The sequence below is a fragment of the Leptosomus discolor genome, chromosome 20 (assembly GCF_034619465.1).
Source record: "Leptosomus discolor isolate bLepDis1 chromosome 20, bLepDis1.hap2, whole genome shotgun sequence".
In the NCBI taxonomy this organism is placed as follows: Eukaryota; Metazoa; Chordata; class Aves; order Leptosomiformes; family Leptosomidae; genus Leptosomus; species Leptosomus discolor.
In genome coordinates, this window is record NC_141410.1 from 6,393,461 (window position 1) to 6,408,807 (window position 15,347).

The following is a 15,347-nucleotide window of genomic DNA, read 5'->3' on the forward strand; positions in this document are numbered from 1 at the left end:
GCTACTGTAGCTCCACACAGATAAACCTCAGTACTAGCTTACAGAAGCAGAGGGATAAAGCTGGAAGCAGTCTGTTCCTGAAGTGTTAGAAAGAAAAAGGAAAGAGCACTCGGAGACAGGCAGGCATGACGGAAGACTGAGAAACCAACAAGCGGGATGCTGTACGAAACAGACATGGCAAGCAAAGTGACTGAGAGGCAGACAAGCAGGCTGGCAAAGGGACAGGCACAAAAAGAAAAACAGGCAACAAATAAGCCAGTTGTACTTCTAGATCCCCTGAATCGGCCCTATCCAGCCAATCACCTTCTCACTCAGGAGACGCAGTCCTAAAGAAAAGCAAGTATTTTACCTAAACCAAAAAAAATACAATGTCAAGGCCCCCCCACCCCCCTCTTCAGGCATGTTCTTGCAGCCAGCATCATAAGACATCTCTCATTATTTGTGCAAATATAGAAGGAAAAAAAAAAAAAATCCTGTAGGATTTAGTCCTTCAGCAGATGAGAAAAGGGCTTGGTGGGAAAACAGGGGTGTTCTTCTAAGGTGCTCCATATTGTAAGTAACCCCTGAGCAGTCCTTGCAAAGCATTTGGGGAGATTTTTAGTCTGAAAGACACTTTACAAAAATAAATTGTAATTGAGTTTAATAATCTTACCCTTTTCAGAAAAGGCCTGACAGATGCTGCCTAGTGCTCACTTCTGCCCCATTTCAAATATTTTTACCTTATTTGGATGAAATATATTATTTTTCTAATGAAAGGAGGTTGGTTCTTTTTTTTCCAAAGAGCTGGTTTTCCCTTCGTCCAGCTGGTGCCTTTATTAGGTTAGTGCTTGCTCCCTTTTGGGGATGGGATTGTTTTTTTCCCTGAGCTGGGAGAGACCATGCCAGCCCCTCAGTCTACAACCGCACAGTTCAGAGCTTCTAATCCACAGCAAGTGGAGGAGGTGGGCCCTGCCCTCCATCTTCCCTCTCCCCTGATACCCTGAAATTCACCTTAGGTACATTTCCATTCTTTTATTTTGTTTATTGAGAGCATACACAGTGGTAAGAGCCAGCCTTTCATCAGCACAATAGGTGGACACAGCTGTAAAGGTGCCTGCAGAGGCTGACTCCTGAGGAAGCAGCACAGTCTGGGGATAAGATGATAAAAGGGAAAAGGAAGAAAGCTGGAAACTCTCTCCTGTGCCCTTAGGTAAATCATTTCCTATATTTCACCTCCCAGCATCCCCTTATTTATGTTTTCAATCCCTGGAGTCCAAGCCCAGAGATTGAAACCCCTCTCTTGCTTTGCACGTGCATACCACCCAATGGTATGAGAGCTCAAGTCCAGGCTGGAAGACGCTCAGCCCAAGCTATAACATCAGTTTTTGGCGTGCAGGGTCGCTACCGCATACAACGTGTGCTTAACGTGAAGCACCACCACACAGAAGGGATCTTGCAAAGCCTCCTGTTGTCGAAGGCCTTGGGAACCACTTATGTGCTCCACAGCCTTCTGGAGCAGGTTGTGGGGAGGGTCTAGTCAAGCTACTCTGGACCTCCTCTCTAGCCTTTGTTTCCCCCCAGGCATCACACCGGCCCACCAAAGGAAAAGCAAAGGCACCCTCCGTTCCTGTAGCAGGCACTGCCAATGAAAGCAACGGCCTAGACGCAGATTGGGTTTTCCACAGCCCCCCTGTCCTTGCCCCAGGCAGCAGCCCAGCACATACCATGCTTCCTCCCACCAGCACCCATCAGGATAGACCTTCTAGCAGCCCTCCTACCAAACCCCAACCAGGGTGAGGTAGCCACTGGAAATGCAGCCTGTTCCCCCACTCTACTGAAGACAAAATCAAGAGAGAACATAGTTATTAAAAAGCACTTACTTGCCAGAAGAACCTGAGCTGCAATAAGCAAAGGGCAGATCTAACATGTCTGCTCCCAGGCAGGGCAAGGCGGCCAACGGACTGCTCCGGGGGGAGGGCAGCTCCTCTCCCACAGCTGGGCAGCCCCGGCTGTTGGGGAACGGGCTGCACCTGGGTGGTGTGCTGCTGCCTTGCCCTGTGCCCACTCCGAAGCACGGCCAGCGATGGGGGCTGGGGCTCTTGCTCCCGGGCACAGCAGTCCATGGGGGTTGGGGGTTTTGTGCAGGACCTAGCACGAAACCTGGTTCCCGAAGTTGGTTTTCTCTGCAACTTGTCTTTGCTGCACACCTCTGTATTTACCAGCCAGTATTTTTTACCATTACACGTGCAAACTGAGGCACACTTACAAGTAAAATACTTTGCAAAGCGTCATGCAGCAAAGCAGCAAGATCACAAGGGATCCTACAGCCCATCCTCTTCCTTCTGTTCCCAAACACTGTTAGGTTACACCCCCAACACACAAAAGGCAATAAAAAAAAATCTTCCTGCTTCTGAGGAAGATGCACATAGGACTTATTTGTCACATCTGGGGGTGAGGAAGGTTGGACAATGATCAGGAGACATCTGTCTTAGCCCTTTCCCGCTTCATCACATTTGAGTTCCCCACATTCCTCTTGCAGCTATTGAAAAGGGAGCTTTTATATCCTCAAATTACTGGAAAGCAGTTTCCTCTAGGAAAGAGAGCACAGGCTCACAGCGTTTCACCGAAACGTGCGCAAAGGACACCGTTCAGCATTCCCTTCACCTCCTTTCTATATGTTATCAAGGACCTACAGAAACCATGTTACAAACCCACTGAACTCACCAAGGGGGGTGTCGTTACTCTTCTTCCTGTGTCAAAACAAAGGCTGATTACACTGTAAAATACAGTACTTGAATAAGCCAGGCAGTGGGTAACTGCTGCTGCCGCTGCTGTCTTGTTCTGCAGAAAAGAAGTTCACTACCTGGTCATCTTTCAGCTAATATGACGCCATTCTCAGTGCTTACTGGCCAGTGGGCTAAACATTTCGCAGGGCAGCTGATCTAAGAAGTTTGTTTCTAACAAAAAAAAAAAAAAAAAAAAAGAAAAAAATTACAAGTTAGCAGTCAGGCTACACTGTTCACAAGGACCAAAATACTTGCCCTACAACTGTTGCTATGCTGGAAAGACAAGGAACACGAGACAGAATAAAACTTGTGATTCACAACAATACCTGCTGGTAAGAAGGTCTGGCTTCTTCCAAATGTCTCTGCTGGTGGGTTGGATCTCTTCAACAAAGTACACAAACACCCCCTCAGCAGCCAGAGGCCCAGAGTTACATTTTTTGAGCCACAACAGCTATGATGGAGTTTTCTGGGATTCATCAGGTTGGGAAAAGGAAAAAACTATGACCTACTGAATTGGTAGAGGTTGTAAGAAGCAAAAAGTATGGGAGGGAAAAGGGCAGTTGAAGAAAACTGCGTTTTACTCTGCACCAGAAATCTTGAGGTAAATGAACTGAACACTGCCAACATGGAGGAAAAGGGGGGAAAAATGAACCCGCAGGGATGCTTGTACTGTAAACCTCGTAAGTCACTCTGCAAGGCACATACCTCAGCAACATATTTTCCACATTTCACCAACTGCTGTTGTCCAGGCACTTTCTATTTTCAAAACCTTCTATGTATATAAAATGTACACAGGCAGGACAATACTTTTTCGTCACATCCCTGCGTTCAGTCGTGTTTTCTTTTCACAAGGATTCTTGGCTTGGAGAAATGAAAAGTGCCATCTCTTAAGAAAAGCCTTTCCTTTTAAACACTTTCAAATTTGCCCTGTTTTAGCTAAACGTGACGTTCTTTGTGAACGTTAAACAGTGGAGAGAGAGACTGAGAGGGAGAGGGAGAGAGAGGGACACACACACACTCACTCACTCCTGGGGAAGATATTCGTCCATTTAAGGAATGAGAAATCATCACATTCAGCAGCAGGTCTAAATACAGTAATATGAAGGTCCCTTTCACTCCCCCTGAGCAGGAAAATGTCACTGTGTACCAGACACCCAAATACTGAGGAATCAAGTAAATCCCTCATTTTTGAGAAGGGAGCCAAACACTTCTGTGGAACAAAGATGGGACTGCAGTAGCCACGAACTACTTGCTGTAAGGCATTTCTTTCAATGGCTTCTGTACTGACATGGCAGGGTTAGAGCAGTCATGGGACACGGCACAGCATTCCCTGCTGGGAGATAAGACTCAGGGGCCGGGGACACCTCGCACGCTCCCTTCAGCACCTCCTGCTGCCGGGGGCGGGAGGGAGCAGGATGCTGCAGCCTGCACCCTGCAGAGCCTCCTGCCGGGAGGAGAGGAACCGGAGTCGCTGCGTTTCACTCACCGGATGATACATCCATCTAACCCCCTGCAACATCAGAGGCAACCCAGCATTGCAGAGCTGTTGGAGTTATTGACGTTGTACTGCGGGTGGCACTTACACCGTTCTCTACGCTGCCTCCTGCTGACATAACCTCGTATTGGAGCAGTCAGACAATCAACCATCAACATTTTATAAAGACTGGATATCTGTAGTAGTCCCTTTTCCCTCCCTTTACCACCCTGCATGCATATTTCTCCCCAAAATAAGAGCCACAGTAATCCAGTAATAGCCTGGTGTTAAATAGTGGTAATTCATATTTATTACAATTATATACAATCGTATTTTATATTTGAAATCTATACAGGATCACACAGACGAGCACACTTGCTTGGTGAGGACAGTGAGACTCAGTTGTTACAAGAATTGCTCTGCTAAGAGGCTCTGATGCAGTGAATAATATAATCGGACACCACCATTTTACCAGCTGAGAACACAATGCTGCAAATGAGAGGTTTCAAGATTCACTGTTTTAATTTGCATACAGCCCCAATGGGGCAAAAAAAGGCTGGACTGGGCAAGAAGGGCCAGTAGTTAACCTCAGAGCTGGAACTGTTCTCTCTTCTGTAAGAGAAGCAGTTTTGCTGAAGCAGGTGCCTGTCACTGGGTAGGTACAGGTCTCAGCTGATCATTTAAGATGGGTTTTTTCCTCATTTAGGGAGAAAACCAGGCTAAAAACCATTGCAAAGATTCAGAATTAACCAACTATTTCAGCATCTGATATCACCTCATCCATTCATTCATTCAGGATAGCTATAAATAAAATGTAAGATGTCAAAAACTGATGTGAGCTCCTTGTCTTTGGAGGAGGAAGGGTAATAATTGGGATGAGTGGAGTCAACTTCTTTTAAAGCCTTCTTTTACTGGGGAGCAATCAGTAACAAAGCCACCTGTTCTCATGGATTTTACTGTGGCCATGAAACCTGGACTTGGTCCCTAGCAAGAGGCCACTTTGATGAGTGTAAGCCCGTGGGGTGGAAATAGCATTCTTTGGACCCCACAGAAATTTAGTGTTTTTAGATGCTAGGTAGTTTCAGGAATTTGAGGCTTGCCATAAGGCTTGGAAGAGCCAAGACTGAGATCTGGTGAGGAATTTAGGGTTAAAACATTCTTTTTTTTTTTTTTGGCAACAGAATATCAAGTAGTTTGAGAAATAAAACAGAGGGTTATTTTGGGAACTGGTTTGAGCCTTATGTGGGGATTAAAGCCTTGTGAAATCAAAAAGCTCAGGACAGATTGGTTTCTGAAATTGGACAGAAGGACTCTAGGATGCAGCGAAGAGGCTGACCATTTCAGGAGAGATGGTGTTTTTGTAAGAGGACTTATTCTGTAGCTGTGGTGCATGGTAAGGCGATTGGTCTTCCAGCCTAGGCAGTGAGCCCAGCTCAGGGGGAGAAGTGGGGTCTGGGAGGGAAGAAGAAGCCACTGCAACACTGCAAAGCCCTGTGGTGAAACAGGGCCCACCTTGTTTACTGGGCAATCATGACCCTGCTCAAGGTCAATCATGGGAGCATTGCTGGACGGGACGGTGGCACTTCTCTCCACAAAATGGGAGAGGCACCGGGGACAGTGCAGGAGGCGAGGGAAGATGTACAGCAGCAGCAGAAGCCAGGGTGCCTTAGTCAATCTCATTCTCGTTGCTGGCCCCCTCAGGTCTTCGTAGCTTTTCCACTTGCTCATTAATCTGACCATCCCCTCCTCGCCGGTCCTCAGTCTGGACACCCAGACATTCCTCCTCATCCACATGGCTAACATCATCATCCTCATCGTCCTCTTCCTCCTCTTCATTCCTTTTGGTTTCCCTTTTCTCCTCCTCACCCTGCACCTCCATCCGCACTTGGCTCTTGACGTCAATCACCGCCTTGCTGCCCTCCTCCGTGCTCAGCAGATGGCAGCTGACCTTGGAACCCTCGGGGCTGTGGTTCTCCTTGACTGGTGAAGAGGTGGTAGACTCGTTGCTGACAGGTGAGATGTCACTGCTGCTATTATGGTTGGCAACTACAGGGTTGGAGGGTGAGCTTGGTTTCACTGGGATCTGCCATGACGGGATCTTAGGAGCCGAAGGGGAGGGAGGGAACTGCCTCCTTGGGGGAGGGGAAGAGGGGAAGAAAAGAAGAGAAAGGGGCTTTTATTAAAAACACCGAGGGGTTATCATTAGCGAGAATGGTATTTGCACTGGGGAAGTCATGTAAAGCAGGACTGAAACTGCAAGTCTCCTTTGCCATAAATGAACAAAACCAAGGCCACTTCACTTCTTCAGCCAGAATCTCGAAGTGCTTTACAAGCACCCAGTAATCGAGCCTCCACGCGAGGAAAATATCACAGCTGGGCAGTCTGAAGTACTAAAAGTATCTGGTTTGGCCAATTTCACAGAGTAAGCCAGCACTCAGGAATGCTGCCTGTGGAAAGACATGGGTGTCCCTTCATAAAACAATCACTAATTAATTGATATAGAAAATTCCCACTGGAGCAAGAAGTCAGACACACCAGGTCCTTGTGCCTAAGCCAAGGAATTTCACCACCTGGCTCTCGCCTCCACTGTGAAACACAGCTATTGCATTCTGGCTCATTACAGCCCAGAGCCTATCTCCTAGTCCCAGCATGCACTTTACATGTTCGGGCCAGGTCCTGGCTGCCACAAACAGGTTCCGTTTCTCTGAATTGAATGGAATCACACTAGCTTGCACCAGCTGAGAAAGCTGGCTGCTGTGTCCTCGAGTCCTTTCCAGGTGGGCTTCAAGGACATGACAGCATCAGGCTAATGTCCAGCCCTAACAGGAGAATCCAAGAACCAAACAGGACAAATGTAAGTGCAGTGGGGAGCACTGGTGCCCTCAGAAAGTCATCCATCATGAAGAGCAAAGCAAAAAAAGCATGTCTGATCTAGTACTCCCCATGCATCCCTGCTTGTGTATGTGAAAAGTGGGAGTATGAAGAGGTATCAGATCAAGCTCTGAAACGGACGCTGTGTGGCCGGGAGTCCTCACACCCCTCGGGTGAGCTGGCTAGTGCCATGGACCAGACCAGAGCGGATGAAAGCTCGCCACTCTCCTACAGAGTGTTCTTATGACTGTCCCACAGGCTGGGATTTATATCACCTCATTTCAGACATCTACTACATTATAAGGTGTCTATACCTGAGGTAGCTAATAGAGAGAAACAGGCTCTGCTGAAGTGCGATTCTTTTCATCCTGGCTATGCCCTAACCATGAAGGGTTAGCTGAACTGCATCTGGAAGTGACTCTGTCTGAAACAGAACGCAAGGGCAGATGCAGTCAATACCTCAAACCAGGTGAGAGGCATCCTGACTGTGGTGAATGGCAAAGAATTCCTCTACCGTAAACAAAAAGGAAAAATCTTATTAATCACCCAAAGTGACTACCTCTGTGATTTAAGGCAGGTTTGAAAAGCATTTTGAGACCTGCAAATAGAAAGTGATAGTGGAGTGCAAAGTGGTATTATTAAAATAGCAGAAACAGGACATAGAGCTACTTCCTGTTGGAAATGTGGTTCTTCTCCATGGTTGAGAGAATCCCAGAAAGCAACCCTTTCCCCACACCACAAGCTGCTCACATATTCCATCCATACCGGTTCAGGAGAAGTCCTTTTAATGAGTAGATCTCAGATTTCAATTCGTTAATATTCTGTGACTCCAGAATCCAGTTGGTGGAAGTCGTGGCCTAGAACATGAAAAAGAAGACACAAAGATCAAAATATAAACTGGAAGACAGTTCACAAACATCCCTTTTTTTTTATGTTATCATCCCTCTCCTCCCACCCGGGAACCTCGAGCCCTGGGGATAACATACGTAAGCTCTATCATTTAAAATCTCTCATACCTGAGCAAAACAACTTCCACGATAAAGAAGGACCTGAATGGATCCCTACGATGATCAGAAATAGTAATTGTCTCAAGGTGCTGAGACTATTCAAATATTTACTTTCCTTTTGGGGACTAATTAATCTTGTCTCCAACATACCATGCACAACCATTGCTGAAGCATCTCAAGGGGGCCTTTCTTTTCCGACCAGGAGGAGGCCAGCACTTGTGAGAGCTCAGACAAAGCTACGTCTACGTAGGATGTTTTCCACCAACATATTGGACAGGGACCAATACACAAAGAGGTAAACTAAATCATTTGACACTGACCTAATGAATGATTTCCAGAGAAGAACTAGAACTAGGATCCTGAAAGGCAGTGGGAGTTGCACTGTATCAAGTCCTTTATTCTTTCCTGTGACTGCACTTAGCTGAGGCAACAGATTCAAGTATCATACATTAACAACTATTTTAAAGCCATTTGTTCATTTCTCCTAAATCATGAAATAAAGAATCGATTATCTGCACTCTGTGGTGTTAGAGATGGGCTGAAACATTGGTGCTTGAAAGCTGCAAAAAATTTCCCTACTAGATCTGAAGAATTAAAGCTATGCTTGAGTTACCAGATTGCACCTCCAGAAAGCAACTGGACTAGACACTGTCTCTTGGATATTTGAAGGCAACGAATGCAATTTGGTGGGGAAAGATGACAGGTAACTCATGGAAGTACAGTTCTGCTGTCAGCACTGCATCAGAACTGCGATGAGATATCAGGCAGAAAGTAAAGTAACAACTGAGGAGAACACGCTGCAGATAATACTTTTGGCAATCTTTCTTTTAACCCTTTTGGGAACTTGAGAAATGCGAGAAGCATTCTGAAAGACAGATCATGGCCTATGGTTACTCCATCCTATTACTCTAGCAACTCCTGTAGCAATGGGCTGAGTATGGGACCAAAGAACATTCATGTCTAGCACTTCCTATAGTAATTTCTGCTAAAAGCCATTAGGAATGAACCCATTTGTGAGCATCACTGCAGATATACTCCTAATGAATCCCCTGACAAAGGAAGCCAGGACTGGAATAACACAAAACTCCTCCTCAGCAGTTCCTACTAGATGTAGCCAGAACTGGTTGTTCCTACTTATTCTTTAAACAGACTTCAGCTAGCGCTGAGTAACCCTGAACACCTTCACAGCCAGCACTCCTCACAGTGACTTCTGGGCTGTGAACTCAGACTGAGCTGGGAGAGGCTCAGTCTGTAGTAGCTGTGATATACACAGATGCGATCCCTTGGGATTCACACTCCCAGCCCTCAGACAGCAAGAATCCAGGAGCCACTGTTCTGGCTTTCCAAGACCTTGAAAGCTACAGCAGCACATTAACAAGGGAGTGATTTCCACTCACTGGCCTGCAAAGGACTCAAATTTCCAAAACACATATGGTGCCAGATGCCTAGGATTTAGAAATAAAATCTGACATCTGGGGCTTTTTAGCCAGTCTCTTTAAAAAACAGTTGTAGAAAATTCAAGCCTTGAATTTTTATGTACGTTTTTTAATTACTTAAAGTCCCTCTTTTTAATTTTTTACAGCATGCCAGTAGGAGTTTGAAAAGCAGATATAAAAACTTACATTACAGCTGAGAAAACACAGCTTTTATTCTTTGGTTTGTGGGGTTGCCCAAGTTTTTCTTTGTACACATGAGGTTTAGATATCATAACAATGTGTGCTACCATTTCAGTGCAGGGGGTAGAGCGGGGGGAGGAAAAACTTCTTCAAGACACTCTAAACCACCAAGACTCTTATGCCCTTTTTCCTTCTTAAAGCTCAACATGTGGTCTTAATCTTAACACTTAAGACCTGAAAACAGTTTTCCAATTTCCGGACTGGCTCCAGGCCACTGACAGGCCACAGTTCCCAAGGAAAATTGAAGTAGAGTGTTGTGACCATAAACTGGCTTTCATGGTTGGGTTTACAGCTGTGCCACTGAGGGATTCCTACTGTACAGTGTGCACACCACACAGTCAGCTGTGGCCCACCAGTTACACAGGATCAAAGGGTTTGTCCGAGATTAAAGTATAGGTAAGGGGAGAAGACAACTGCTCAGGTTATAGGTAAAAGACTGTAAGCATTGCCTAAGGGATTTCACAGTAAAAAGAAAAATCTCTCGCTGTACAGAGAATACTGCAAGATCAATTGGCCCTGAATAATGAAAAGTTTGTGAGTGAAAGGAAGACTTCATGAACCAGACCATGACTGGTTCAAATCCATCCCACCTCACATGTAACCAGCACTTACTGGCTGACAGAATGCTTAGGCCAATGGCTGCAAACTACTTTGGAGATGAAGAGCACTAATTCTCCTTGCTAGAAAGAAAATCAATTTGGTTAAAAGTGGTTACTTGTAGTTACACATGTAACAACACAAACTAGTCAGAACAGACGGTTTTATTGCCAAGGTCAAGTCAGGAATCAAGGGGAATGGGCCACTGTGTGCCACTAATGATGGGGCTACCTGTTACACTGAGATGATCAAAATCATTGGAACAAGAAACCAAATACTAAGAATGTCTGGCCATTACCTGGCCTGGATCTGACAAGTGACTTAAATACAGTACTTCTAGCATGGGCTTGGCTGAACAGGATTTAGTCATCCTTTTGTCAATGTACAAGGGGGCAGAAGAAATATAAACATGTAAACCCACATATTACACAGAAATAAAACCTTTGCACAACTGGCCTTTGCCTCTTTTGGTCAGTGGACTAACAGCACCATTATTTCATCTCAAATGCAATGCAGAAGATACAGAGCTGAGAACAGGTCTGAGGCCTCAGACACACAGGCTGTATACAAAGTTATAGCAAAGCCCTCTCAGAAGTTAGATGTATTTCACTGAGTATCCAATTAATATCCAGTGCTTTAAACTGACCGCCTACAGAGAAGTCAGATGCAGAGAAACTGGCTGGGGATATGTCAGCATTGAAGGTTGGACTGTGAACCTAATAAGGTCCTTTCCATGTGCCCACAAAAGAAGCCATGCATGTTCCACAGAAGATGGTGATGCTCTAAAGGTGAAGAGTTGGAAGTGGATACCTTAGAGGCAGCCAGCTCTTGGGTGAGCTCCTGGATTTTCTGTTGTTGCTGGATTAGCAGTTCCTGGACAGCTGCTAAGGTTGTCTGTAACTGAGTCACTGTGAGGGAAAAAGCAGGAGCGTGTTAAACTGAGATACATGCACATATACGCACTCATACACGTCCTTCCTGCTGTCTAGCTACAAAGATGCCTCTATTCCTACTACATTTAATTTATCTACGCCCGCCTGCTCACTTTAATCCATGTGATTTATCTGCACTACGGGTAATCTACCTGCACTGCATCTAACCTCCAGTATTTCTAGTTTATCTTTCCATTGTATAGATGTCTATAGCCCACAGTATATCCATCCAAAACCTCTCCCTTCTAATTATATTGGTTTATGATTTGTACATCTCCCTGAACTTATACAATGTTTGTATCATTTATCTATCTTGGGCCTCACACAGGCAAACACTGGGGCTAGCTCCAATCTGGGAAGAGGTTGGTCTCAGGATTGACCTTAGGGTATCACAAGAAATGAAAGATGCTTTTCTTCTCACCCTCCACTAAAAAGTGTAATTAGCATCCTCCCACTCTCAACCCACCAGCTCCTTCAACCCAACATCTTTAACAAATTTGCTCCGGAAAACCATACCTTTTTCCATCCCACCAACTGAATATGCTTCGCACTTTTGCCCTTCCATTTCAAGAAAACACCCTGTATTCCCCTCCTACACCCCAGCAAACACTGAAGAACTTCTGCTGGACTCCAGCTGTAGGAGAACTCTTTCTACTTTGGTTCTTTATCCAAAGCTTCCAGGCAGTAAACAAGCTGATAAAATAAAATCAATTTTAAAACTCTGTTGGCATGACAGGTAACAGCTAATCCAGACCATCATTAGGGCATCGGGTAATGAACAGACACCCTATAGAGTCAGTAACAGAGAAGGTGGCTAAGGTCAGGGAGGCACAGTAATTACAGACTCTCCTGACCCTTCCTTGGATTTTCAGATGGAAGGTGGGGGGAAAACACCGAAAAAAAGCCCCTGAAAACATCAGAGAAGCAGAAATTAAAAATGAACTTTACAGCCCTCCGAAAGGCTGTCATTTTATTCCCCTTATTAATATTCTGAGGTTGGGAGCCTTTCCGTAAAAACATAATTAATTGAGGCCGCGCCGACAGTAAACAAGCAATTTCAAATTAAACCGAAATGACGGCGGCTTCATTTGCAAATGTGAACAGATTTTCAGAGCAGATAAATGAAGTCACCACATAAAGCAGAGATGGAGGGAAAGAAAAGGGTGGGAGTCTTGGCAGAATGGAGGATACAGGGAGAAAGGCTTTGAGGGGTGAATTGATGGAGTCATTAATCTTTACCTGTCTGTGTCACACTGCCACTCATCTCAGAAATGTTTGACTCAATCCTCTGAAGTTGTTTCCTGTCTTCTTTGCCTCCCATGATGAGAGGAAGCAGGTATTTCTGCATGGAGTACAGAAACTTTTTTTAGGAAATAGGGATATGCAAAGTGGTCTTTCTAATCTACCTGAAACATCCTCAAAGGCCACCACCCAAACCTCAGCCTTTATCACAGAGCCAGTGATCATTAATCCACACACCTGGCTGAGGAAAGAAATTCACTCTACAGTAGGTGTTAAAAAGAAGTCGCAACAGAGAAGATATGAGTTCTGTGGTTACATTTTTGCGGGTGCTAAAAACAGTTCCTAACTCCATTTAAGGTTTCCTGGGACAGCTCTCAGTCCAGAGAAACACTCATCACATACAGAGCACAGTTTCAGATCTTATACTGTCAAATGTGAATACAGTGATGTGTTGCAACATCTGAGCTACACCCACAAGGCAAGAAATGCAGAAGCAATAAGAAAGAGGAGAAAAGCCCAGAAAAGGCCAGTGGAAGCACAAGCCAGGGAATGAGAGGTACTGTAAAATCTTTTGAACCTTGGGCAAGGAAGGGTTACGAGTCGTGGAGGGAAAAGCAGAGATCTGGAGTGTAGGGAAGAGAAAGGAAATGGAACAGAGGAAGCGAGAACCAAGCTAGTACAGGATGGGAGGCAGTTCAGTGACACTGTACACAGCCATGAAATCTATCTCATTCTGCCCTTGCCAAGGACGGACTGGATCTAATAAAATCATAGAATCATTTTGGTTGGAAAAGACCTTTAAGATCATTAGGTCCAACCGTTATCCTAACACTACCAAGCCCACCACTAAACCATGTCCCTAAGCACCACGTCTATATGTCTTTCGAACACCTCCAGGGATGGCGACTCCACCATCTCCCTGAGCAGCCTGTTCCAATAAAATTTTACTACGGAGAGGGTGGGGATCTTCTCTTTGTCTGGCTTCCCTTGCCCGCCACCACATTCACAGGGCAATTCTGTGAAGGAATGCTTCACAGGTCACAATTCTCCTTTAATAGGTCACAACTTTCCTCTAACTACCATGAATCCTTCTGCAGCACTGCTCCTATGAACTGAAGATGCACTCTAACAAGGGCACATCCAAGCACAACACGGCAGGTGAAAAAAATGTTAGAGGAGGATGTTTTAAGATGTGGAAGAGCCCTGACAGTGCCTATCGATTCTTTTTCATCCTGGCTTTTGGTCCATGTACATCCACCGCAGGGCCACACATACAGAATTGTTTCCAAGACAGAGTTGATTATCCAAGCTGACATGTGTGGGACAGCCGCCTTTTACACTTAATAGCACTGGTTTAAGATTTCACTGTCGCAGTACACAGCTCTTACCCTCACAAAGCACATGTACACGTACATGTTTACACTCAGACATTCTGAAAGCCAAATAGCTTTTGGTAACTTTCATCAACAGTCCCCTCTTAATCTTCACAGAACACACATGGACAACTATGTTGTATCCTAGCATCCTACCTTTCATCTAGAAATCACTATTTGCAAACTCCCTCAAAATCCCATGAAGGGCAGAGGGAGTTTGTCAACTGTCTCCAAAGTTGTCTTACTCCTATAAAAGAATATGGGTCTCTGCTAGGCACACAATATGCCTTACGAGGTTTGGATAGACAGCAGAGCAAGACCTGAAAACAAAGCATACAGCAGTAGGATATATTAACAGCATCAGTGACATTATGCCAAAAAAATTATGTAAATCATCAATATGTGTTAGATATGTGTCATTTGGTAACAGCAATATGTTCAGGTCTGTAAGGCCCAGCAGCTGTTGCCTTAACATCTCTCTGGACACTTATCAGCTCCACCATTCTTTGCAAGAATGAAAAGATCAGTAAGGCTGGCCTCACTCCTTTGATATAAAGACACAGGGACAACATATCTCAATAAAAAGCCATTCTCTTAAGTCATCTAACTCTACTTGCAGACACCTAATCTGGCCTTTCTCTCTTAGTCTGAGACCCAGCAAATTAATGATAGGCCAGGATAAGAAAAGCAGTTTTGAACCAGAAGGCCAACACTTCGTTTGTGAAACAGATTTTACTAAACAAGGCAGTAATTCTTAATCAAAGACCAAACAACCACAAAAACAATCAACCTCTTGTTAAGTCTTCATCTCTGTCCCTTTTTCAAAAACGTTTCTAAACTTTCCAACTTCTACTGGATGTATGACAGACCTGGAAATCAGCACCTTCTTTTCAACATTTTGGGTCAAAGAAGATTCTCTCCTATCCACGGTGCAGGATCACCAGTGGACAAACCATTAGACTGGGGCTATGACAGTAATGTCAGCTGGCCAATGCTGGGAATCCCTTTACTGAACTGTGCTCAGTTTCCCCAACTTAAAAAACTCCAAAACACATATATGCAGCGAAAAAGACCTTGTTTCTAGCAGTTTGAGACCCATTGCTAAAAACTAGTTTTGTTTACTTGCCACTTTTTGACTCTGCATTTTCATACCGAATGACTACATTTCTCAAATATACCAATGGCAGTGCCAGTAAGAGCAGAGATACTTCACCAGCTTGGAACCAACATTGTCATTTGGACACAAGCAGCATAACATCATTCTCTCAGAGTAGAGCGTAAGAGTAGTGAGGAGATATTACCTTGTAGAGCTGGTGAAATCCAAAGGCAATTCCTGCCATTATGATAGCCAAAGCCCCATAATCTCGCCATCTGGAGCTGGGTGGACCTAAATGCCAAAATCAAAAGTAA

The 15,347-nt window shown here is 44.9% G+C and overlaps 1 protein-coding gene across 1 annotated transcript in view; it reads right to left on the minus strand.

Moving 5' to 3' along the window:
- Positions 1 to 4,531: 4,531 nt before the first annotated feature.
- Positions 4,532 to 15,347, minus strand: part of PEX14 (peroxisomal biogenesis factor 14) — a 78,174-nt gene continuing 67,358 nt past the window's right edge. Inside the window, exons 5-9 of the mRNA XM_086476036.1 lie at positions 15,239 to 15,324; positions 12,562 to 12,664; positions 11,201 to 11,298; positions 7,876 to 7,967; positions 4,532 to 6,371 (exon numbers count right to left, since the gene is read on the minus strand). Coding sequence (XP_086332162.1) covers positions 5,906 to 6,371; positions 7,876 to 7,967; positions 11,201 to 11,298; positions 12,562 to 12,664; positions 15,239 to 15,324 — 845 coding nt within the window. The 3' untranslated portion in view covers positions 4,532 to 5,905. The remainder of the gene's footprint in view (positions 6,372 to 7,875; positions 7,968 to 11,200; positions 11,299 to 12,561; positions 12,665 to 15,238; positions 15,325 to 15,347) is intronic.